General features: G+C 27.1%; 2 protein-coding genes across 2 annotated transcripts in view; both read right to left on the reverse strand.

Moving 5' to 3' along the window:
* The window catches only part of LOC122271554 (uncharacterized), an 88,617-nt gene that overhangs the window by 47,187 nt on the left and 25,684 nt on the right, over positions 1–15,746 (reverse strand). The gene's annotated exons all lie outside the window — the stretch shown is intronic.
* Positions 18–15,627, reverse strand: LOC107445760 (uncharacterized; the record flags this gene model as incomplete). Its single annotated transcript, XM_071178019.1, is given in 4 exon segments — positions 18–151; positions 5,424–5,525; positions 10,581–10,683; positions 15,475–15,627. Coding segments are annotated over 3 exon segments (295 nt in total), but the record flags the coding sequence as incomplete, so codon positions are not given.

The following is a 15,746-nucleotide window of genomic DNA, read 5'->3' on the forward strand; positions in this document are numbered from 1 at the left end:
TTTATTTACAGAAGCACTTGCAGAGGATGAGCTATTGCCAGATTCATAAGTGCTGCTTTCAGATGGAATGATGAATTGATTGCTGATGTGCATGTCTCGAAAACGAGCCGCCATTTTTTCTTCTGTTATGCACATCTTTTGAGGGGTGTCCCTAAGAATTATTCTCAAATCAATATCATCAAAAGAAAACTTTCTAGCAATACATACAATTTAATATACACTTCTGTGAACAGTTTACAAAGTTGCTAATATGAATCAAAAACAAATAATTTGGAGTGCAATAATCTCACCAAACCCAGCTCAGTAGATGCACATGCAGACACGTAAGTAACACCAAATATGTAAAATGATTGAAGCCTTCATACGCTATGTACGGTGGTTCACTGAAATAGATTGTGGTTGAATGAATTGTGAAAACGTTGAACAAAGTGAATTTGTGGCGTAATACGTGGGGAAAATCAGCATGGTAAAGAAAAAAAATCTAATTTTCAAGAGAGAAAATGAAGCCCCTTTTAAAAACTTTCAATGAAAAAAAGTACCTTTAAGGGCTTTCAAAAAAGAAAATAAGCACCTTTAAGCACTTTCAAAAAATGCTATGCACCATGATGATACATTAATGAATTGTATATTACATAGACAGCCCTCAATATTCTGATTAATTTTGTCAATGACTGATTAATTTGTTAAAAGCTGTGTTACAAATAACTTAAGAACCAAAAATATAGTTAATAAAAAGATGAAAATATTGCACAATGAGCAAAATGATAAACAGAACATTTTAGTAACTTATCATCTAGCAACCAGATTCTTTTCATAAAAAGCAGTTTTAATGAGGGTCTTACTTTAAGTACATCATTTGAATTGTATAGATGGTATTTCAAAATATGACACAAAAACATATTTTCTTTGAATAAACAAACCTTTTTTTTGAGGGATTTTATTTTTGACTTTAAGTATAAGGGATTCACCATGATTTGGAATACATAATCCCAATAGTTAAGTCAAGAGCGCAGTCAAAAATAGCCCCTTAATGAACTTTTACCTTTTGTAATACCTCTAAAACTATTTGAGCTAATCAAAAAAATTTTTGCACGCAATTGTAAAACTGGTTTTTAGAAAGAAAATCTCATGCACAATAAAATTTAATTGCAAGGTATACAAATCTTTACCTCATTTTTAACCAAGTAATTTCAAATGATAAAACACAAAATTTGAGAAAAATCATATCTCAGTATGAATTTTATCAGAAATCGCATTTTTAAATTTTAAGAGCTATTTGTCATATATGTTCCGAATTTCGATTTTGCCATTTTTAAATAACATAGCTTAAGTCAAAGTAAAAATTTGTGTATCTTATAATTTAAAATTCTTTGAACCATTTCTAAATTAAATAAAGAGAAATGCTAAATAATTGTAAAAGTATATTTGATGTGGCAAAACAGGTAAAAAGTAAAATTTAATATTCAAATAAAGGTCTGAAACTTATAACTTCTTTCTTTATTAAAACTAAATTAATGGGATCATATATTCTATATACCACCTTATTTTGAGGGTCAAGTATTTAAATTTGAGAGAAAGAAATTTAATTGGAGAAAGTACATTTTTTTTACGCTTTTCAGAACTAAAAATATGGTTTGCATAAATTAATTAGTATATTTGAAAATGGATCCTCGACCCATTGAGGTTGAATCTCAGTATGTGATAATCCAATCATTAGATCAAAAGCTATTAAGATGTTCCATTTTTTTTGTACACTGTACATAACACAGCAGTTCCCCCTTCTTTATTTTTGACTATGGATCCTAACAGAATAAATAAAGTTCATTTGCACCTAGGACTGAACCAAAAGTCCACTAGTTATTTTGAATATATTTAAGAGGGCAATTTTTTTATTGTTTTATTTACAATAGTCTAGTTATGAAAGTGTTTTTAGTGTATGCATAAGCTGAAAATGAATAACATATGCTACATCATAATATTCAAGAAAGAACTGTTATAAATATTGAGACCAGTTATCAGAGACACAGAATTCATCATTCTTAAATTCGATAATTATATTTTTATTGGAAAAATTTCTATCAGAATTACTGGTGCAACTTTTTATGAAACATATCTCTTTCCTAATTCATTTAAAATATTATAAGCACCTTTTAAGTACTTTTTTAACACTATATACATTAACAAAATGCAAAATAATTTTCATAGACTTTACATGATCATGATAAAAGAACTAGTTTCTGACAAAACACTATTTTCTTGATTATATTAGACACTAGGACTGGGCGATATTAGAAATTATATATCGTGATATATNTTAGACACCATAAAAAGATTTTTCGGTTTGATTTCAGTGGGTGGAAAATGAAGACTGAATATCTTGCAAATTGCTGCAGAGTTGCATATGAGTGAGCAATAGTCTCACAGAAACCAGAAGAATATAATTAAATAAGTTCAAATTCTCAGAATTCCGGTTACCCTTCCACGGATCCCAAGAATTCTGAGGAACACCTCTCGGGAACCCTATACAGAGTATCTGCTACATTTTATATTTTTAAATTCATGACTTTCCATGACTAATTCCAAGCATTTTTCATGACTTAACAAAGTTACTATTTTCTCCGACAAAATCACAACAATAAATTTAAAAAAGCATTATAATAACATTAATTGAAATGCCAGGTAATACCAAAACTGTCATACTCTGTATCTTCATATTTATAGATTTTAAATTTAAAAAACAGAGTGAAGAAAGAGTTGAAGCAATAGAATAGCTGGAAAAAAAATGCAAAAGCAAAAAATTTTTCCCTCTGCAGAATTCTAAAGATACTTTTCTTGTTTATCGGAAAGGAGAGAAATATTCCTGATTTTTCAGTTCTCATTTCGGAATTAAAAACAGGCTTGCTTCAGCTAGAATTTTAAATCGATAGAAAAAAATATAATAATAATAACAAAAATGCTGAAATCAGAGAAGTTTAAAAGATACATTGCTCTAGAAGTGATGTTTTCTCTCTCATTCTTTAAAAGAACACTATAATTTTTAAAGAACATAATAAAAACATTTTATATTTTAATAAAATCTGCCTATGAGTGGGGATTTTGTTACAAATTCAGATATTCGGAACACCATGAAATTGGGGGGGGGGGGAGTTTCCATTATAAAAATTAGACATTTGGGCGACCTAAATTCAAGACTTTCCATGATTTTTTAAAAAAAAAAATATAGTTAAAATCATGACATTTTATGACAAATTTTGTTTAAAACGGAAATTCATGACTTTCCAGGAGTGCACATACCCTGTATATCGGCTATAAGAATGGTTTCGCCGCATCATCGCTTACTACTAGAACTTCAATAACATTTAATTTGAAGCTGGGGAATTACTTTCAATCGCTCGATAAGTTTTTCACTCCATCTTAACGGCTCACCACAATCAATTTAAATACACAAATTTTCGTAAATTTTCATTTATATTCAACCGGCTGCACACAAATTATGTATTTTTACATTTAAAACTACATTCCTTCAAACAATGTAAAAGTTTATATACTTTTCGATTAATACATTCAAAACTATTATTCATACAATTATTTCNGATTTTTTATAATTATTATTATTTGATGATAATGCAAAAAATGAAATAATTAGTGTGTTTTCCTCTTACAAAATAAGAGAATATCACTCGCCCATGATATTAGAATAAAAAATATTTCATATTCATTAAAAAAAAAAACATATAATTTTATTATATCCAAATAGGGTTTTCGTTGTATAGACAACATTTCTGTTACTTTAAATTTAATTAATAGCATGTATATTAGTTATTATTAAAAGTATCTTGCAGATATTAGTACTATAGAGGTTTGTCACAGAAAGCCCAAAGCAATTCTGCCACAGGGAAGGAAACTTTAATCGCTTATACACTAACACATTTTGTTGTTTCAAATGGTAAAAGACATTAAAATTCTGCTACTCTTTATTTTGTTCACTTTTACCAAAGCAAGGCAATAAGAATTTATCAAACTTTTTATTATTATTAAAGTTCTTTTTTTGTTTAAATAACAATTTCTCTATATTTAATTAGAGATTGATATTATGAAATTTTAAACAGACTAAACGAGAGATAGCGTACAACATTGTCACATGTTTTACAAGCATAAGTTTTTGCTTTTTCAAAAAACTTACTGAAAATACTAAACTTTTTCCATATGAGAATGTGTTTAGGGGAGCATATTATGGATGTAACAAATAAATATATAGATAATCTTTCTTATATCTAACAAAGTTATTCAATATTGTTGTAATTATTTATGGTTACATGTATAATAAAGATGAGAAGAGCTTAGTTCAAGCCAAACTTGGACTCATTAGCTCAAAGAAACATTTAAGCCCATAATAAAATTTAAATACTTTCTAACTATTTGTAAATTAAACAAATATACAAAAACATCAAAACAATAATGCGAGTTCAAAGTAAGTATCATGTTAGTAATCTCGACAATATATTTTATATGGCACTTCTTTTTGCAAATTTAGGCTTTAAATATTATCCAATCTCTCATAATAAATTTCTGACTTGGGTACAAAAAAAGAATGCTATCAATCTTAGGCTCGGGTTTTTGGATCTTAAAACATCCATAGTTCGTAAACAATTTGTCTTGTATCTAAAAATCTTATTTAAGGTTGCTTCTATTCAGTGATGGGATTCAGTTGGTACATGGGTACCGATTTTTAGAATTTTAAAAGTATTGTGTTTCGCTTCTTTAAACTTTCTAGCACTATTGATTTGCATAGGTTGCAGTAATAAATGTATATTGGATTTTTACTACTTCTGAGCATTTAATACATTTCATAAATTATTATAGTAATTATATTTGACTTAAATAGAATTGAAAAGGCAATAAAATTTAATGGACAAATTTTTCTAATAAAATATATAACAAATTTTTAATCAGTAGAAGGAACAAGAAACCACAAGAATGCAGAAGAAACTAACTGTTAACTAAGATAACAAAACTACTCTTCTTGAATGCCAGAGACAAAAACAGTTTCAATATTTTTTCGAAAACTTTGATGGATAAATGGATGTTAAAAGGTAAATGTGATATGACAAAAGTCAAAAGCTTTAATGTTTCTGAAGAATATAAAAAATGCCAAGTGGAGCCATCTGGAAATGTAAATCTTTTTAGGATATTGACAGGCTTTGATAATAGCGAAAAAATTTTTGTTGTTGCTTTTTTACATTAAAATCCAGTCTTGATTTAAAATCAAGTGTCACAAAGTAATCATATGTCATAAAGTAACATTTAAAATAAAAGTCAGTTTTTTTTTATTGTTCATGGTTAAGTAAATAACACAAAAAAGTAATACAGTTCCTTTCATTTTAATTTCACATAGAGATAGTTAATTAAAAAAATCATTTTACCTGCTGCCCATATTAGGAAGAGCGCTTATATTGTGAGTTGCAAAAGGGTTGCTCCAAGCTTCTGTAGGTGGTTGCATCTGACACAAGTTATGGAATTGCAATCTGTTTTTAATTAAAGAGAAAAAAAATTAGTGCAACTAATAAAAATAAACTCTTTCAAATTTAAGAAATTACACAATAACTTTTTTTAAAAAAAAATCAAGAAATAATGAACAAATTTTATATGTTTCAAGATATTGAATATTGTTTTCATACATAAATATATATGAATAAAATATATTAAATTATTCAAATGTCTAAGTTAGCTCATTAGAATACTTAGTCTGATTTAAGAGTTTTAATATTTTTTCATCTCAGGAATTTTAGTTCTTAAAAAAATGACATGTCCTTTATTTTACTACTTTAAGCTAGTTTAGAGATTTACAAGATTACAGATTTACTTGTCCACTTGTGACTTACTTATTCATTCAAGAACAAGGGATCAAGACCCTCTATTCAAAGAACTTTATAAATTATCCTATTTTTTGAAATTTGTAATAAGAAAATATTTTTAAAATTTCTTTTAATAATATAGCTTTGCTTAAATAGTATGCCGAGGAATTTTAGAAATTTATTTTTTTGTATAAATCAGTTTTTCCATATAGTTAATATTACATTGATAAATAATAATAAGTCAAATTAAAAGTTATCAATTACTCTTACATTTAAATAAGTACTCCTACATGTAGATAAATTATGTGTACTTATCATTTTTAGTTTACACATTTAATTTTAAAAAAATCATTCATTGCTTAGATAATAATTACACACTGGTAAAATTAATTAATAATTCAGCATTGAATTATTAAATAATGTCAAATATTTACTCTGTTATAATAATTCTCAACTGGTTAAATTGAGATGAGTTGAATTATTATGAGTTTCTTTTTTTTGGGGGGGGGGGGGGGCAGGNGGGGGGGGGGGGGGGCAGGTTAATAATCTTCTTTGGGATTTTGAATTTTACGATTGTAACTTTTAAAAATAAACAGTTTTAATTGAAAAATGAACATTTAAATGTTTTTTTCTCATAATTTTCTGTTTAAAATATTAAAAAAAAGTTGTTTATCAATCAATCATCTTTTTTAAAATTACTTTTTTTGAAGAAAATTCATACACAAAAATTGTCTTTTAGCTTGCTTTTAAATATTTTTCAAAGGCATCGATTTGTTGGTATTTTGACAATTACTGAGCATTGCTTTTTGAAGTATACACATAAAATAGTATAAGAAAGGTAAAATATGTCATTTGGTTATTTAGTCTGATTCAAAATGAATTTCAATATTTTTTTTAATTAATTCTTTTTATAAGCTTTTGTTCTTATAAAATAAAATAACATGCATTTACTATTTTTAGTTAGGTAACTTGCTATAGATGTGTTAAGTACGAGGGCCATCATCTTGTTTCTTCTTCTTCTTTTAAAAAAAAACTATCGACACTCCAGGTTAAAGAGTGAATAGAAGGGCTGGGTCACTCCTTCGAAGAGACCCGTGCCACTCCGAGCCTCTAATTTAAGTCAGTGAGGTTACGGCGGAGCAGCATCAACTTCTCGTTTCAAAAATAAATTTTTCCGTACGCCATTCGTTACATTCATTGTTTCCCATCATTTTGAGGCAATTTTCTTCTTATCTGATTGCAAAAATTTAACAGTCAAATATCAGATAATGACCAACAAGAATTATGATAAAACACAAAATGAGAAAACGTAATTTTTCATATTCTACTTCAGAAAATATAAAGGTGAAATCAAATGAATTATAAGAAGTATTAAAAGAATTTATGTGAATAAAAAAGAATTATGTTTTTAGTTTAAAACCTTTAAGAACTTGTATAAGTGATTGAAATCAATACCGCATCACAATTTTAAACAGGAAAGAAGAGAAAAAAATGAGCATCGTCAAAGAAAATAAAATCCTGAACTTCAAAAATTAAAGTTATAAATGCTTAAATATTTTCTCCAATTTCATGATGTATTTTTTTAATATTATTATTCAAAATATTAGTGAGTTTTAATTATAATGCATTACTTTTAAATATTTATTAGTAAGTGTAATATTTCTATTATTATATTCTCAAAGATCATTCTTTTTAGTAATTAGCATTTAAGGATTTTGCTTCTCAGTGATAATGTATAAAAACAAATTTGCTATTATTACATATATATACATACGAAAATATATTAAAATTAGATATGCCAATTAATAAACTATTCTAATCAAACAATATGTAATATAAACATGACTTTATATGCTTTTTTTTTATTTAAGAGCAAAAGTTAAAACTAAAAAAGAAAACAACATTGAAACGATGACAACAACCATTGAGAAATTTTTCTAATTTTAGAATGTTACTTTTTAATAATATAAGGAATACCAAGAAAATGTATGAATAGCACTATATTTTTGAACAGAAAGCAGTGTAAAGTTTGACAGCTATTATCAGAAAAGTGTTGAACTCTTTTCTTACAGAAAGTATAAACAGCAAAGTTTTCATATCCCTTCGTTGTGATTTTCGAGATCTGGGTGCGGTGTGATATCATGAGGTGAGTAATCGCAGTTTAAACTCTGCATAAGGAATGAACCACCCCTTCTCTATTTTCTCCTTAGCCCTGATCTACTCTGCTCAGAAAAATCAAGAATTTCCACAGAATGCTGAAAGGATGTGAGATCTCAGGGTGCAAGATCTATTTAATTGGACACATTCAATATAGAGAATAATGCGTCCTTATGAAAGGTGTTGGTTACAGGGTTGGAGTTTTGGACAGGACACATGGGTTTTACGGTCTTAAACCGTCTTCAAGTGTCCAAGACCATGAACATTTTTAAAAGGTAAAAATTTTATAAGTGTAAACATTGTACACATAATAATTACATATACAGTAGAGAACCAATTATCCAGGATGCTCGGGACCATCGCTAACCTGGTTGCCTGAATTACCCGGTTTTCTGGATCGATCAAAAAGTGTCGTTAATCGATGTTTTATCGAACCCGAATTACAAGGAAAAAGTGCAACACATTTTAAAGTAAGAGAAAAAAGAAAAGCACTCTAAAATTTAAAAAACAAATAGTAGTAAAATAAGATTTAAAAAAATTTGCAAGTTTAGACAAGAAAAACAAGTTCAAAAAATATAAGATTCTCATATTTATTTTTAAAAATAATTATAATTCCTAAATTAACTAATATAAACAAAACCAATGATTAAATAATGAATATATTTTATACCTAATTATCCAGGGGGAAAAACGATAAAATAAAAGGAAAACTTTTTAATCTAAATAAAAACAACAAAAATCATTGAACAGAAACAATAGTTAAAAAAGACACTAACATAAATATTAAATCCCGGAACAAGGAAAGATCAATGGAATTAAAAAAAGAAAAAAAACCTAATGATAAAATTTATGAATAAAAAGAATTAATTTATTGAGTGCGAAATTTAGCGTGAAAAGAAGAAAAAAAAAATTAACATAGTAGAATCAGAAAAACAAAACTGCCATCCGCTTCATAAAATAATCGTACTTTTAAATTAATAAACAATCCTCCTTTTATTTTCTTCCATAAAAACACAATTTTTAATGAAAGTAGATGTGATTCCACATTAAGAAAAACTTTCAAATAATACCGCACTTCCAAAGAATCAGAATTTATTCAAAAGAAAAACATTTCATTTTTATTAATTGATTTGTTAATCGATGTCAAATAGACAAATATATTCTTCCCTTTCCTCTTCAACAAAAGTAAACATCTTCAAAAAAGTTCAACATTTTACACACTGAAATGAACTCCTGCAAATGCAGCATGCCACTCCTTTGAGTTTGATTGACGGCCTAAAGGAGAAAATAAAACTTTCATCCCTTCCCTGCCTCCTCTCGATCTAAATATCTTCAAGGTCACGGAAGAAATGACGTTTCTCTGGGTAAATGGGGAAAAAAATTCTCCCCTTCCCACATTTTTCTCTACTCAGCTTCAAGGATGAGTCCAATTCCCGCTTTTTTCATAATTGTTCTAGTTTAAAATGGCGGCAAAACAGTGCAAAATGTCCCCCGGTTTTCTGGTTACTGGATAAATGGTTCTCTACTGTATTAATAAATATTTTATACTTTCACTTTACTTTAAATTAAAGGATAATAATCTAATGTAATATAGCTGGAAAAGATTAATAACTTTTGAAGCTGCACAATTCACATAATAACAAAAGTGAATACCTTATCTATTAAATATGCCTTAAATACAGATAAAATATGTTTTTTTTTCCAAAAGGATAAATACAATACAGTAGGGAACCGATTATCCGGAACGATCGGGACCATCGCTATTCCGGATAACTGATTTTTCCGGTTTTCTGAATCGCTACAAAAAGACGTTTTTTTATTGTTAAACCCAACTAAAAAAAAATAAATCTTTTGGAAATAATCTTAAAAAGAAGAAAAAACGATGAAGAAATAAACTAATGATTATTTTAAAATGATGGTAAGGTAAACATCTTTCAAAAAAGAAAGAAAAATCCTAAAATCTTGTGAGAAAATTTATTTTTTTTATTTTTAAAAATAGCAAAAATAGCAGGAAAATTTATCAAATTTCGTTCCAGTTTTTTGGTTTTCTGATTTCCGTATAACGGGTTCTGTACTGTATTAGAAATAATAATAAACTCTTTTAATAAATCATGAACTTGTCTTCAGTTTGTTTCTTGCCCAAAAATTAACCTTTTATTTTTCACATTATTTTTTTAAAATTGTAACATAATTTGATCCACTGGGTCTTGGAGAATTTGAAGAAAAGGGCTTTGGACAGGATGGTTTAAACTGTGGATTAATCCATTCTGTCCTAAACCTTACCAACTTTGGCTGGTTATGCAGTTATGTGAATTAAGAAGTTAATGGTTGGTATGATAAAAAATTATATTGCTCCTAAGTTAATTTTTCAATCAGAAGGTTTGTATTATTGTTGAATACAACTGATCTGCTAAAATGTTGACAGATTTATAGAGGAAAGAATTAAGTCTGGAAGCTATTTCATAAAAAATAATTTGTATCTGAGGTCTGAATAAGCATTTTTTTAAAATTTGAAATGTCATTGTTTTTTAAATGAATGTCTATTTAATTAATATTTAACATACTCACTGTGTATTATTTACAGGCATACTGCCATTTGAAGAATAAAACAATGACTCTTGATTCATTTTCACAAATGGAACTATACAACAAATCGATATTATTTATAATGCTGAAACAAAAAAGAAGATTTAGTTTCTGATAAAACAAGTTACAAATATAAATGTTAAACCTGAATTGCAATAGTTTTAAAGTAGCCATTTTTTTTTTAATAAAACTTGCTTCTACATTAATAGAGAAAGCACAGACCAGGATGCAAATGAAACAATAAAAAAATTGTTAAAAATAAAACAAATTTAGGTGCTAAAAAATTTAGCTGTTATAATAAAAACTTATGTTTTCAGTGCCTCTTTTCCCATTGCCATCCAAAAAATTATTAGGTTAAATTATTAATATTTAAAAAAAGGAAGAGATTTTAAAATTCCTTTAACAATGCTAATAGATCATTGGTATCACATTGCACAAATTATTATGGCAATGAGAAAATGCTACTGATAGGTAACATTTATCTTTTTATAAACATACAATATGTTATGAACAATTTCTAAGAAAGCCCCAAAGTGAAAGGCTAATAACACTTAAACAAAATCATAATAGAAAAAATAATAATAGAATAATAACAAGTTTCCTTAATAAAAAAAATTTTCTTTCTTAGTAAATAACAGGAAGATTTTCGTAACGTGATCTATGGCAGAATAATCGGTATATCTTGGCAACTTCCGGGCAGTGTCCCGCTAGGATCTATATATATAAATATATATATATATAAAATCACAGAAAGGTACCAACTGGAAAGATATAACTTGTAGCCACCCTAGGCAAACATCTACATGTTTTTTTTTTTAATTAGCAAGTTTAAAATCCAATAGGAACTTTGGAGCAACAGATCCGTATCGTGATCTGTTGGCGCAACAGATCACGATACGGAAATATCCCCTAAATAACAACAAGTTTCTTATTATTCACTAAATACAAAATAACAATAAGCTTAATTATATCAAATATATCTAATAAGTTTTGCTAAAAGAACTTTTTCTCAAAAGGGAGAAGGGTATTGAATTAAAACAATATATCTCAAAATCAAGGGAGAACAACTTTAGTCATAACACAGCCCCTCAATTTTCTGTATACAGGGATGAGATTAGCCAAAACGCAAAAAAGCTGAATTTCCACGATAGTAAATTTTACGCAAGCGCAACTCTATAATGAAAATACTTGTTACATTTTTGAGAAAAAACAGAAATTTTAATAATAAAAGTTAATAGAAAAAAGATATTAATTTAAGAAAATTAATCTACTGATCTTCACTCAAGAAAAATTTCAGTCCCCAGGACTGAAGAGTGGCACTCATGATCATGTGATTAAATATATCTCTATAAGAATATAACCTTCAACTATGAGCTTTAAAATTTCGCGATCAATCTTCAAAATTATTAAACAAATATGATGCAAAATTCGATGATATAGATCAACTAGATTACAATCATGGTAAAAACATAAGTGATTTTAGAAATTAATTCCATGAATGTTTTGCTAATGGCTGGAACAATAGATGTACCATAAAAGAAATGTTACCACTTGAAAAAGTAAAAGGGTAATAAAGTTCCTAAATAAAATAAAACAAGATCTTTAACAGCAAGAAAGTAAACAACAGTATAATACATTATACATCAAAATTTCAGAAATTGTATCTAGTCAAATTATATTTTGTCCATGCACAAATGTATTCGTGTACAAAAAATTAATGTTAAAAATAATGTCAAAGTTGCTATTAGTATTACAACTACACAACCAGTTGACTTATTTTAATATTATCTTTCTTTTATAAAATTTACTTTTAATATTAGAAACAAAAACTAACAGTTGAATAATTGTAAATAAAAAAAGAATGTCATATTGGTAATGTTAACTAATAATAATTAACAAAGAGAAATAAATAGCACCTTTGTAAATATGTAGTTATGAAAAAAATATTCTTAAAAAAAAGTTTAATAAAAACTAGATTAAAGAACAAAAAAAAATGAAACAGATAAATAAAACTTCAAANTTAAAAAAAAATTTACTTCTTACAAGAATCGCGATAGTTGATCTTAAAATTGCGTGAATATGAATAACAATTATGGATTTTGAAATCACATGAATATGAAACTAGATATACGATTTTGAAAATGAGAAATCATGATGTGTAATTTTTAGATTGTATAAATAAGAATTATGATGCATAACTTTTAGAATGCGTGAATGCGAACCCCAATGCCTTATTTTAAAATCACGTATAAATACAAAAATCAATGTTTGATATTATAAACCGCATGAGCAAATCAACACATTGAATTTTAAACTTGCGTGAATACGAATCGCTACTTAGTTTTTTAAAAAGACGTAAATACGAATCACAATATCAGATTTTTAAATCTCGTAAATAAGAATCGCAACGTACAATATTCAAATCGCGTGATTAAGAATCGCAACACGCAAATATGAAAAGCTATATTTGATATTACAATCATGTGAATAAGAATCGAGATATTAGCAGATTCCAGGCTTGGGACCTCTAAAAGGCTTGTCAGAAGCAGCGTCGTTTGAACTACGAAAATCGGATCTATCTGGAGAGCGGGTAAAAAATTCGGAAAATCTTATCTGCTACGTGTAAAAGTGGAGAAAATAGGGAAAAATGAGAAAAGATTGGTAGCTATGTAGTATGAATTTTTCTGTTTCTCCTTGAAAATCGGTGAATTTTCTGAAAAAGCAAGAAGCTACTTATAAAAAAAAATGAAATTTTCAGAAAATCTGAATTTTTGATAAAAAAGCTGAAATTTAAGAGATAAAAGTGAAAAAAGCAGAAAAATCTCATCTCTGTGTATAAAAATCCTAGGGGTACCAGATACAGGGTATCCGCGCACCTGGAAAGTCATGAAAAATCATGAATTTCAGTATTGAACAAAATTAGTCATGAAATGTCATGATTTTAACTATTTTTTTAAAAAAATCATGGATTTAGGTCCTCAAATTGATCTAATTTTTAAAATGGAATCCCCCCCCCCCAATTTCATGGTGTTCCGATTATCTGAATTTCTATCAAAATCTTACTCACAGTCTTATTTTATTAATATATACAATATTTTTATCATGTTTTTTCAAAATTATGCGTTTTTTCAAAAAAATGAAAGAAAGAACATCATTTCTAGAACAAATTATCTTGTAAACTTCTGTGATTTCAGAATTTTTTATTTTATCAATTTAAAATTCTAACTAAAGCAAGCCAGTAATTTGCGATTTTTTTAAATTCCGAAATGAGAACAGAAAAATCCGGATATTTCTTTCCTTTCTGGTGAACAAGAAAAGTATCTTTAGAATATAATTCTGCAGAAAAAAAGATTTGCTTCTGTATTTTTTTTCACTTATTTTATTGCTTCAACTCTTTCTTTACTCTGTATTTTAAATTTAGCATCTATAAATATGAAGAGACAGAATATAGCAGTTTTGGTTATACCTATCATTTCAATTAAAGTTATTATAATTCTTTTCAAATTTATTGTTCTGTTTTTATCAACAGAAAATAGTAACTTTGTTAAGTCATGAAAAGTTCTTGGAATTAGTCATGAAAAGTCATGAATTTGAAAATCTAAAATGTAGCAGATACCCTGCAGATACATGCAGAGGAGTTTTAAAAGATATCAGCTTATACTGAGTTAGCTGGAATAATGTAATTTTTGACAACAAATATACAATATGAAAAAACATAATTTGTATACTAAAGTTTACATTTTAGTTTCGTAAAAAAAAACAATATAGATATTGTTTTATTACAAAACTAAAATATAAACTTTAGTGTACAAATTATGTTGACTAAATTTTATCCCCTTGTTCTTCCCTGCAAGCCTTTTAAAAAGTTTAGTACTTATTTTAAAATGACGTGGTTTATGATTATGGTAAATTTGTTTTTGGTAGAAATCACCACATTTTCTCCCAACAATAAAATGCTGCTTAGCCCTTTAATCAGAAAACTATTTTATAACATATTTCAATAAATTTTAAAAATTAAGAATATTTAGCCAAAATATGCCTTTAATAAAAATTAACATCACAATGTGAATAATTTAGAGAATAAAATATACTGTTTTCCATATTGGCAGGAATATGTTACAATTCAAATCTATTAGAATTTTTTTTTATAAGCAACTTTATTTGTTTTTTTCCCCCTTACAAATTATTCATTTTACACTTATGCAAACACTCATAGGCGTAACTACTGCACACAATTCATTGTAAATACAAAAAAATAAAAGAATGTCAAATTTTAACTATGATTCATGAAATAAATCATTCTCATCTCATAAATGCTAAATTAGTTTTTAAATATCGATGGTTTAATACATTACACAAAAGTCCTAGAAGTTTTTCAATACTTGGAAACGACTTTTAAGAATGCTCAATAACAGATATGTTTTCCTAATATGTTCTCAACTTAAGTTAAATATCAAAATAACACTACATGAATAATTTTTTTGCAATGAAATAAATATTTAAATATGATTAATACACATAAATAAGGTGTAATAAAATATGAAATTAATATACTTTAAATATTTAAAAAGAGTTATTTTTCGTATTATGCTCTGTGTAAATTCCTTTTCTACAATTATCCTAGCACATTCTTCCCTTTGGAGGTAGAAAAATGAAGAATCTTAATTTTCTCTAGTATTCTTTAACAGCAATATGTCAAATTTGTGCTTTACATTAGATCAAATGATGTAATACAAAAAGAGAACTATAAAATTACTAAGAAACGAAAACTACAACAAGATGTTTGTAACGGCATAACACATATATTGTACACGGTTGTAATTGTTAAATATAAAACATAAAGAACGTTGCTCTTTAAAATAAAAAAAATTCTTACAATTGACATATTTAAGACCTGAATTTATGTCTCTTGAATAAATTCATCACGTAAGTAAAGCAGTACGGACTGAATCGCTCATGTCGTCCTTTGTTTTGTTTTGGTTGTAGAATTTTCGATTGAATTTGGAAATTAAATATTAGAAATTTTAATGGCAACAAAAACTGTCTGCAATATTTTATAACCGTTAAACGTGATCGTTACAATCCTTCTAAACTTTTTGAGTTTAAATTTTTGCATCTAGTTTAATGCTATATACTTCATATATCTTT

This window comes from Parasteatoda tepidariorum, chromosome 2 (genome assembly GCF_043381705.1).
Source record: "Parasteatoda tepidariorum isolate YZ-2023 chromosome 2, CAS_Ptep_4.0, whole genome shotgun sequence".
In the NCBI taxonomy this organism is placed as follows: domain Eukaryota; kingdom Metazoa; phylum Arthropoda; class Arachnida; order Araneae; family Theridiidae; genus Parasteatoda; species Parasteatoda tepidariorum.